The sequence below is a fragment of the Miscanthus floridulus genome, chromosome 11 (assembly GCF_019320115.1).
Source record: "Miscanthus floridulus cultivar M001 chromosome 11, ASM1932011v1, whole genome shotgun sequence".
Taxonomy (NCBI): domain Eukaryota; kingdom Viridiplantae; phylum Streptophyta; class Magnoliopsida; order Poales; family Poaceae; genus Miscanthus; species Miscanthus floridulus.
In genome coordinates this window covers 40,640,989-40,651,805 of record NC_089590.1, presented here as the reverse complement: position 1 = coordinate 40,651,805, position 10,817 = coordinate 40,640,989, and the positions used below count along the sequence as shown (strand labels likewise).

The following is a 10,817-nucleotide window of genomic DNA, read 5'->3' as shown; positions in this document are numbered from 1 at the left end:
CCGATCATCGGCAACACTCGGCTCACCAAGGTGTTGATGGACGGAGGCAGTGGCCTCAGCCTCCTCTATGCCAACACCCTAGAGCTCCTAGAGCTCAACCAGTCATAGCTTTGGGGTGATGCCGCGCCTTTCCACGGCATCATGCTGGGGAAACACACGCGACCCCTCGGGCGCATCGACTTGCCCATTTGCTTCGGCACTCCCTCCAACTACCACAAGGAGGTCCTCAATCGAGGTGGTTGGGTTCAAGGGGACCTACCATGCCATCCTGGGGTGCCCATGCTATGCCAAGTTCATGGCGGCCCCCAACTACACCTACCTCACGCTCAAGATGCCGGGTCCTAATGGCGTCATCACAGTTGAGTCCACATACAAGCATGCATACGACTGCGACGTCGAATGCATCGAGTACGCCGAGGCTCTCATGGAGGCCGAGGCCCTCATCGTCAACCTTGACCGGCTTGGTAGCAAGGCGCCTGACTCCAAGCGTCGCGCCGGGACTTTTGAGCCCACAGAGGCCGTCAAGCTTGTCCCGGTCGATCCCACCTACTCCAATGACCAGGTGCTGAGGATCAGCGCCACCCTCAATAGCAAATAGGAAGCCGTGCTCATCGACTTTCTCCGTGCGAATGCCGATGTATTCGTGTGGAGTCCCTCAGACATGCTGGGCATACCGAGGGAAGTCACCAAGCATGCCTTGGACATCCAGGCCAGCTCCAGACCGGTGAAGCAGTGCCTGCGCCGGTTCGATGAGGAAAAGCGTAGGGCCATCGGCGAGGAGGTGTAGAAGCTTTTGGTAGTTGGATTCATCAAGGAAGTGTCCCATCCAGAGTGGTTAGCTAATCCTGTATTAGTTAGAAAGAAAAATGGGAAGTGGAGAATGTGTGTAGACTACACCGGTTTGAATAAAGCATGTCCAAAAGTTCCATTCCCATTACCTCGAATTGACCAAATCATCGACTCCACTGCGGGATGCGAAACCCTATCTTTCTTTGATGTGTATTCCGGTTACCATCAAATCAAGATGAAAGAGTCTGACTAGCTCGTGACTTCTTTCATCACCCCATTCGGCATGTACTGCTATGTGACTATCCATTCGGCCTCAGAAATGCTGGGGCCACATACCAGCGATGCATGACCCAGGTCTTTGGCGAGCACATCAGGCGAACCATTGAGGCCTATGTGGACAACATCGTGGTCAAGTCCAGGAAGGCCAGTGATCTCGTCGGTGACTTGGAAATAGCCTTCAGATGCCTCAGAGAGAAGGGCATCAAGCTCAACCCCGAGAAGTGTGTCTTCGGGGTCCCTCGAGGCATGCTCTTGGGATTCATAGTCTCGGAACACGGCATCGAGGCCAACCCAGAGAAGGTCTCGGCCGTGACCAACATAGGACCAATCTGAGACCTCAAGGGAGTGCAGAGGGTTATGGGATGCCTTGTGGCCCTAAGCCACTTCATCTTGTGCCTTGGCGAAAAAGGCTTGCCTCTGTATCACCTCTTGGGAAAATCCGAATGCTTTTCTTGGACCCCCGAGGCCGAAGAAGCCCTCACCAAGCTCAAGGCACTGCTCACCAATCCTCCCATCCTGGTACCACCGGCCAAGGGCAAGGCCCTCTTACTCTATGTTGCTGCAATGACCCAAGTGGTCAGTGCAGCCATGGTAGTTGAGAGGCAGGAAGAAGGGCATGCTCTACCCATCCAATGACCTGTTTACTTCATCAGCGAAGTGCTCTCTGAGACCAAGACACGCTACCCCCACATCCAGAAACTGATCTACACCATAGTCTTGGCTTGACACAAGCTGTGTCACTACTTCGAGTCCCACCCGGTGACCGTGGTGTCGTCTTTCCCTCTGGGACAGATAATCCAGAACCAGGAGGCCTCGGGTAGGATAGCCAAGTGGGTCGTTGAACTCATGGGGGAAGCCTTGTCTTTTGCGCCTTGGAAAGCAATTTAATCTTAGGTCTTGGCTAATTTTGTGGCTGAATGGACCGACACCCAACTGCCACCTGCTCAAGTCCAGACGGAATGCTGGACCATGTACTTTGACGGGTCCCTGATGAAGACCGGGGCAGGCATGGGTCTGCTCTTCATCTCACCCCTCGGAGTGCACATGTGCTATATGATTCGGCTCCACTTCGCTGCTTCCAACAACGCAGCTGAGTATGAAGCTCTCATCAACGGCTTGCAGATCGCCATCGAACTTGGAGTACGGTGTCTCGACATACGGGGCGACTCACAGCTCATCATCGATCAAGTGATGAAGGAGTTGAACTACCATGACCCCAAAATGGAGGCGCACTGCAAGTTGGTACATCACCTAGAAGACAAGTTCGATGGTCTTGAACTCAACCACATTGCACGAAAATTCAACGAGGCCGTGGATGAACTAGCAAAGATGGCGTCGGCACAGGCCCCGGTCCCCCCGAATGTCTTTGCCAGAGACCTCCATAAGCTTTCCATCGACTACGCCTCAGTGGTGGAAGAGGGCCCACTGGTCGAGCCCATCGTAGGGCCCGAGGCCCCCTCTGTCACCGAGGCCCCCGCGGCTGAACTCGAGGCAATGGAAGTCAACGCGGAGCCTCCCAAGGCCAACCAGGGCACGGACTGGTGAGTCCCATTCCTTGATTGCCTCGTTCGAGGAGAGCTTCCTATAGATAGGACCAAAGCCTGATGGCTTGCACGATGAGCCAAAACTTACGTCCTCAGCAACGGCGAGTTGTACTAGCGGAGCCCATCTGGTGTCCTCCAATGATGCATCACCACCGAGGCAGGCCAAGCCCTACTTTGGGACTTGCACGTGGGGGCCTACGGGCACCATGCCGCGCCTCGAGCGCTCGTCGAAAATGCCTTCCGCCAAGGGTTCTATTGGCCAATGGCGGTTGCTGACACCACCAAGCTCGTACGCTCCTGTGAGGGATGCCAGTACTATGCGCGGCAGACGCACCTCCTAGCCCAAGCCCTCCAAACCATCCCCATTACATGGCCATTCGCCATGTGGGGGCTCAACATGGTTGGGCCTCTACAGAAGGCCCCCGGGGGCTACACCCATTTGCTGGTAGCAATCGATAAGTTCTCCAAGTGGATCGAAGCTCGTCCGATCATTCGAATCAAATCTGAGCAAGCGGTGCTATTCTTCACTGATATCATCCATAGGTTCAGGGTTCCAAACACCATCATCACTGACAACAGGACACAATTCACCGACCACAAGTTCCTGACATTCTACGATGACCACCACATCCATGTGGCCTAGTCGGCCATAGGACACCCTAGGACAAACGGCCAAGTAGAACGTGCCAACAACATGATCCTACAGGGCCTCAAACCAAGAATATACAACCGGTTGAAGAAATTTGGCAAGAAATGGCTTGCCGAACTCCCGTCGGTCATCTAGAGCCTGAGGAACACTCCGAGCCGAGCCACGGGGTTCACACCGTTCTTGCTGGTCTATGGAGCTGAGGCCATCCTCCCCACTGACTTGGAGTATGATTCCCCGAGGCTATAGGCCTACAACGAGCAAAGCAACCACACTGCCCGTGAGGACGCCCTCAACCAACTAGAGGAAGCCCGAGACGTTGCGCTGCTACACTCGGCCAAGTACCAACAAGCCCTGCGACGCTATCAAGCCCGGCGCATTTGAAGCCAAGACCTGAAGGTGGGCGACCTAGTGCTAAGACTGAGGTAGAGCAATAAGGGCCGCCACAAGCTGACCCCGCCGTGGGAAGGGCCGTACATCATCGCGCAAGTGCTAAAGCCCGAGACCTACAAGCTAGCCAATGAGAAGGGCGAAATCCTCACCAACGCTTGGAACATAGAACACCTACGTCGCTTCTACCCTTAAATTTCCAAGCATTGTATACATTGTTTCTCGAAATACAATAAAGAAGCATTCTTTAGTTATTCTAATTTTTCAAGAAACCCCCCGAACCTATCGATGGGGGATCAGCGTTACGATAACACTACAAGGGAGACTCGACTCTGCCTCTATAGAGGTGCCCACCATAGGGCTTGAACAAGACTCAGCTCTGCCTCTACAGAACCGAGCCTCCCTCGGGGGCTAGAAGGCCCCTAAGTCCCAGGCACCATTTTTAGTCGTTTTTCAAAAAAAAATTCTACGCCAAACTCTCTCACGCACCTTGACAAATTGATTGTAAAAAACCTAAGTGCTGAAAGTCTACCTCAGGGCTGAAAGGCCAACCGAGCCATGAGACGGCCTACGCCTCCGGGCTATGGCAACTCCCTCACCACCTTTTGCCCGAGGGGCAGCTTAGGCTCCAAGAAAGTTTTTTGCAAGTGATATGTTCAGAGACAAGATAGAGGGCAGAGGCTCGGAAATATAATAAAAAACGATTAAAAAGCATATACACATGAGTACTTTAAAAGGCCTCGACGACCACAAGTGTTATGATATGGTAACATAAGTCCTAATCTATTTACATGACCCCTTTGGCCTAGGTCAGAACTCAGGGTCGCCAGCGTCGGCGCTCAGCGCAGGAGGAACCACCTCCTCTTCAAACAGCTTGGCCAGCGCCGTGCCAGGGGCCTCAGCCGCCTCCACTAGCTTCATGACCTCCTCCTCGACCTCCTCATCATCCTCAGCCAAGACATAACCGTCGCTGATGGCCTCGAGGTCGATGCCAGCGTATTGCGAGGAGACAACGGCTAGGGCACGCTTGATGCCCATATGCAGCGCCCCCTGAAGCCATTCGTGGACTCGGTCGCTCGACATGATCAAGCGGCTCCTGAGGGAGCTGCCCGACTTGACCCCCCAACCTCTAGGGCCTCGCAGGTAGTACGGGCAACACTCTATAGTGTGTTGTGCTCTCCGATCTCGGCCTCGAGCACCACCTGCACTTTGACGGAGGCCTCAGCTGCCCGGGAGACCTCCTTCTCCAACCCTACACCAAGACAAGCGAGATGGGGTTAAACACAAAAGGAAATAAGCTGAACTAGGGTGAAGGCCTATGGAACTCACCCTCGGCTTTCTCTTTCTAGCTTTGGAGCTCGACCCAAGAGGCCTCGCCCACCCTAGAAGCCTCCTTCTCTAGCTCTGCATCACATCGGGGAGTTAGGGGTCGAACGCAAGAAAAACAAATAAAACAAGGGGGACAGGACTCACCCTCAGCCTTTCCCTTCTAGGCTAAAGCCTCGACCCAGGAGGCCTTGGCCACTTTGAGGGCCTCTGCCAGGGCACCTTTCATCAGCAGGTGTGTGCCCTGCTCTGCCCCTAGCTACCCAGCGATGACCTTGGCAGAGGCCATTGCTTCTTCAGCCTGGGACCTAAAGGTGTCCCGCTCATCGGCCACCCGGGTCAGCTCCTCCTCTAGCTCCTTGATCTGCGCTGCTAGAGGGGTGGCCTGCTCCTGAGCCATGGCCGCCTCGGCCTTCATATCAGCACAGCAAAGGCGGAGGTCCTCCACCTCCGTGCTCCGCACCGATAGAAGCTCATTGGCATTGGTGAGCAAGTCCTTCTACTGCCGGAGCTGGTCCCAGACATCCCTCTCTCACCGGAGGAACAACGACTTCCCGAGGGACCGGGCCTCGAGCTCCTGGATAGGCAGAACGGACGTCAAGCACTGCAAGAAAACTTAGGAAAAAGATGACACCACATGAGAAAAGAAGACGCGTACCTAGGCAACGCCAGGCATATCGTCAACCACGACAGACAGCACTGTCCACAGCGCTCGCTCCGCTAGCTAGCAAAATTGCTCAAAGGAGCCCCAGCGCCCCCTCGGTCGTGTCCTCAAGGGCGAATAGAGGGTCCCCCTTAGGGTCATCTCAGCTTCGCCACAAGACGCATGGGTGATCCCACCCACAGGGCTCGGGTTGTACTCGGATGAGGGCCGAGCTTCCCTCGCTAGAGGTCGGAGCTGGCTGCTCCGCGGTGCTGGCCGCCTCAGCATCCGCCACCTCCTTCCCCTAGGAAGTATCATTGGAGGAGATCGAATGGACCTCCACTTCCCGGGCGCTCTCCTATGATGGTGGTGGGCCTTGGACTGGGGGCGGTACTGAAGCTTGCCCCGCCTCCATCTCCGCTTCCTAGGCCACCGGCTCTACTGTGCCCACGCCAGCCTCTGCCACCTCGGCCTCGGTGGTCTCGAGGGCTCCGACCTCCACCACCTCGGCCTCGGTTGTCCTAGACACCCCGACCTCTGTCACCTCAGCCTCGGAGGTCCTAGGGGCCTCGCCCTCGCCCTCGCCCTCGCCCTCGGTAGCCTCAGCAATTGAGGGCGCCTTGGCCTCATCTGACTCACGGGCCTCGGCCTCAATGGACGTAGGCACCTCCTTCTCCGCTCACTTAGTGGCTGCCTCGGTAGCCTCTCCTTAGGTGTTCGGCTCCTTTGGGTCAGCCCTGGCCAAGGCCGCGCCACGCTGTATGGTGGCCTACGCCTCCGCCACCCATCAGGCGGTGGAGCTGGTGCTCACCTTGAGCGCCTTACATGGCGCCAAGGCGGGCGCTTCCGCCTAATGCTTTTAGCTAAAGACAAAGCACTCATAAGGTCAGCATACGACCAAGGGACGAGTGGGAGGTACTGCAACTCCACTGACAAAACACTTACCTCAAACGGGGACACAACCGCTTCTACACTGTATCCCTCGTCCTCTGCAACGGCGGTGGCGGTGTCGGTGGTGGTGGCACGGCCTCCGTGTCCACCGATGCCGGCCGGCCCTCGCCGGACTCTGGTGCCCCCTTGACCCTCTGCGGAGGTGGTTGCATCGCCCCTGCCGCTGCCTGCTCCACCTCCACCATCGAGCCCACCGAGCTAACGACATGCTTCCCTAATGTCTGTGCCTCGGGCATGTCGGCCTTGGTCCCGGGGTAGGCAATCACCGACCTCGGGGCATCCTCTCCTCCTCCTCCTAGAAACACCAGGTTGCTCATCGATGGCCCAGGCACCACCCCCCTAATGTTAGGGAGATGGTCTAGGGTACCCCGCCCTGCCTCGCTCTCATCGTCATTGCTCGAGGAATCCAACAACGATGGTGACAAAGACGGCTCCACCGGGGGACCATCGTGCCTCTGCTTCTAGTGATGTTTCTCTAGCTCCTCACGCTCAAGGTTCTTCCTCTTATGCCTTGCCTCCTTGGCGTCCTTTCGCTTCTTCTACGCCTCAGCATGCACCCTGTTCACTGCCCGCCGCTCTGCGTCCTTAGGAATGTGTGTAGAGGAGGCTCACACATCCCTCATCCCCTATAGGAACGTCGAACACAAATAAGGGAACAGGAAAATGCAAGGAGCAAGGAGGCCTTGGGGGCAGCGTTGGCGCGTGACTCACCAGAGAGATCTACCCCTGCATTGGGCGCATCGGGAATAGGGATAGACCTCTACTCCTCAGCCGCCCCTCCACCATCTCTCTCACCCGACATAGAATCTCCTCGTCGGAGAGGGCGACAGTAGACAACCGGACGCCATCGATCAGCTCATCCGGTGTCATCTTGAACAGGCGCTGTTGCCAAGCCATCAACGGCAGCACCCTCTTGCGGTGGAAGGCCACCACGACCACAACCGCCATAAGGCCATAGCTACGCAGCCTCTCTAGCGCCTCTAGGAGCGGCCGCAGCTTGGGCTGATCGACCATCGGGACGCCGTACCTCCACTTCTCCGGTTGGCTCTCCACAACCCGCCCAGTATAGGGGGGAAGTCCGCCATCGTCATTATGGAGGTAGAACTAGCTATTGTACCTATGATGGTTGGACGACACGAGCTGGGCCAGGATGTAGAGGAGCTACCGGTCTTGGCGCACTTGGAGAGTGCAGCCACTGGCCCTCATCGCCTTCTACATGCCCTTCATGCCCGTCGGCTTGGTGGTGAGCCCTGCTCAAAAGAGGTGGAGGCACAGCTCCCAGTGGGGGGCAATGCCCAAGTACCCCTCGCAGACGGCGATGAAGATGGCCACCTACGCGATGGAGTTGGGGTTGAAGTTGTGGAGCTCCATGCTGTAGTAGTGTAGGAGCACCTACATGAATCGGTCCACCGGCAGGCTGAGACTACACTTGTGGAAGGCCACGAAGCTCACAATGTAGCCATCACGTGGACTTGGCTTTGGCTCGCCCCCCAGAGCGATCCACTCCGGTCTGTTGGGGTCGGTAACCGAGTGGAGGAGGCCGTCATCGACAAGCGACTGCAGCATCGCTGGGGACATGTCAGACGGACCCTAAGGGTCCGCCTAGACGACAATAGCACCACCGGCCATGGATGCGGTGGAGAAGGCAGCTATGGTGGTAAGGCGAGCTCTCGCTATCCCTCTCTCTCTCTCTCTTCCTCCCCCTTCTCCCTTCTTCTTCCCGGCGCTCTCTGTTCTTAGCAACCGCTCGAGGGCAGAGAGGTCGAACATATGTAGGCAGGGTAAGGAGGGGAGGGGCGAGGCTCATCATGTATTTATGAGGGAAGGAGGCGAAACAGACCAGCGATGAAACTAGGGAAGTTTCCCTCAGATCTGGCGTAGTTAATCCAGATCCAATTAAACCGCCCACGCGTCCACCTTTTCCTTATTAACCGCGAATGCATAGTAACGTCCCATCCATAGACATCGCATCGCATCCGACCACAGCAATGGTAGGCGCTATTCCATCTCCCTGAGAAACTACCTCAAAAGGCGTGCCCACCGTTGTCAGCCGATGGGAGGGGAATATCCCCCACCTGATTCCTTTTAGACTAAGGAATTGGGCACCGAGCCTGTTACGGTCCAGGGGTTTGAAGGCTGGGCCCTTGAGGGTCTCGACAGCCGCCCTAGGACAACAGAGTCAGGGATGACTATGGGCGAGCCCGTACATGGCCGAGGCCCGAGCAAGTGATTGCTTGGGATGCCCTAAGTCATGTCCGAGACCAGTAGGGAGGTCTCTGAATGGGATCCCACCGTAGGGAGGCACCGAGCCCCCGGGGCCAATCGAGCGGCCCTGGGACCCACTAGAGAAGCCTTCTGATACTTTTAGAGTGTGTCTCTAGACCACCAGCCCACCCCTAGTGAATGGGGCACGGGCCTCCACTTGGACTTACCCGATAATAGCTCAACGAAGGTGTCACTGCTCGTGCCCATCGAGGGTAGCCTGGCATACTCCACCCCTCCTTCCGAATGAAAAGGATGCGTGAGGGCCACATAAAAAAGACAGGAAAACTCCTGATTGCCCTCTTGCTCTACGTAGAGGCTCAGGGGCTCTTCCTGCATACATGCCGAGGCCCAACAACCTGAACTCACACTTGGGGGCTCAGCAAAACGCGATAAAAGGGCACCGAGCCTGTTACGGTCTAGGGGTTCAAAGGCTAGGCCCCCAAGGGTCTCGAACGCCACCCCAGGACAAACGGAGTTAGGGATGACTATGGGCGAGCCTGTACATGGCCGAGGCCTGAGCAAGCGATTGCTCGAGATGCCCTAAGTCATGTCCAAGACCAGTAGGGAAGTCTCTGAATGGGATCCCACCGTATGGAGGCACTAAGCCCCTAAGGCCAAACGAACAACCCTAGGACCCACTAGAGAAGCCCTCTGGTACTTTTTGAAGTGCGTCTCTGGACCACCAGCGACCCCTATCGAATGGGGCATGTGCCTCCACTTGGACTTACCCAATAATAGCTCACCGAAGGTGTCACTACTCGCGTCCACTGAGGGTAGCCTAGCATACTCCACCCCTCCTTCCGAACAAAAAGGATGCGTGAGGGCCACACAAAAAAGATAGGGAAACTCCTGATCACCCTCTTGCTCTGTGCAGAGGCTCGGGGGCTCTTCCTACATACACGCCGAGGCCCAGCAACCCGAACTCTCACTTGGGGGCTCGACAAAACACAATAAAAGGGCACCGAGCCCGTTACGGTCTAGGGGTTCAAAGGCTGGGCCCCTGAGGGTCTCGACAGCCGCCCCAGGACAAATGGAGTTAGGGATGACTATGGGCGAGCCCGTACATGGCCGAGGCCCAAGCAAGCAATTGCTCGGGATGCCCTAAGTCATGTCTGAGACCAGCAGGGAGGTCTCTGAATGGGATCCCACCGTAGGGAGGCACCGAGCCTTTGGGGCCAATCGAGCGGCCCTAGGACCCACTAGAGAAGCCCTCTGGTACTTTTGGAGTGCGTCTCTGGACCACTAGCCGACCCCTATCGAATGGGGCATGGGCCTCCACTCAGACTTACTCGATAACAGCTCACCAGAGGTGTCATTGCTCGTGCCCACCGAGGGTAGCCTGGCATACTCCACCCCTCCTTTCGAACAAAAAGGATGCGCGAGGGCCGCACAAAAAAGATAGGGAAACTTCTGATCGCCCTCTTGCTCCGAACAGAGGCTCAGTGGCTCTTCCTGCAACCAAGCCAAGGCCCAGTGATCCGAACTCGCACTCGTGGGCTCAGCAAACGTGATAAAACCCCTCGCTCAATATGAGAACAGCCCCTGGAGGAATAAATCCACTCCTCTAGGGCCTCGGGGGCTACACCCGGTGGGTGCGCTCGCACGCACCCACCGAGGCCTCAAGTACGAAATGCCATCCCGCCAGGAGCTGCCGCGAGCCAAATCTCATCAGAACCTCAGGGAGAGCGCTCACACTCTCCCTGAGGCTCGGGGCTACTGTCGGGTACCATAAAAAGGGGCCTCGTAAGCAAGAATTGAAAAAAATCGCTTAGACCCTATAAAAATCAAAGACAAGGGACAACTACCGACAAACCCCCACCTTATCCGAGGCTTGGCTGGACCACCCGGCCCACCTCGAATAGTATCCCGCCTCACCCGAGGCAGGCTCAACCCAAAATGAGACCATGAGGCCTCGGACGATGTGTCGATTCTCCGACTCGCCCGAGGCCCCGCCCGTAAGGCCTTGGACGAGGTACCAATTCTC

The 10,817-nt window shown here is 56.6% G+C and overlaps 1 protein-coding gene across 1 annotated transcript; it reads left to right on the top strand.

Moving 5' to 3' along the window:
* The first annotated feature begins 295 nt into the window (after positions 1-295).
* Positions 296-598, top strand: LOC136491819 (uncharacterized). Its single transcript, XM_066488047.1, has one exon. The coding sequence runs from the start codon at positions 296-298 to the stop codon at positions 596-598; it is 303 nt and encodes a 100-aa protein (XP_066344144.1).
* The last annotated feature ends 10,219 nt before the right edge of the window (positions 599-10,817 follow it).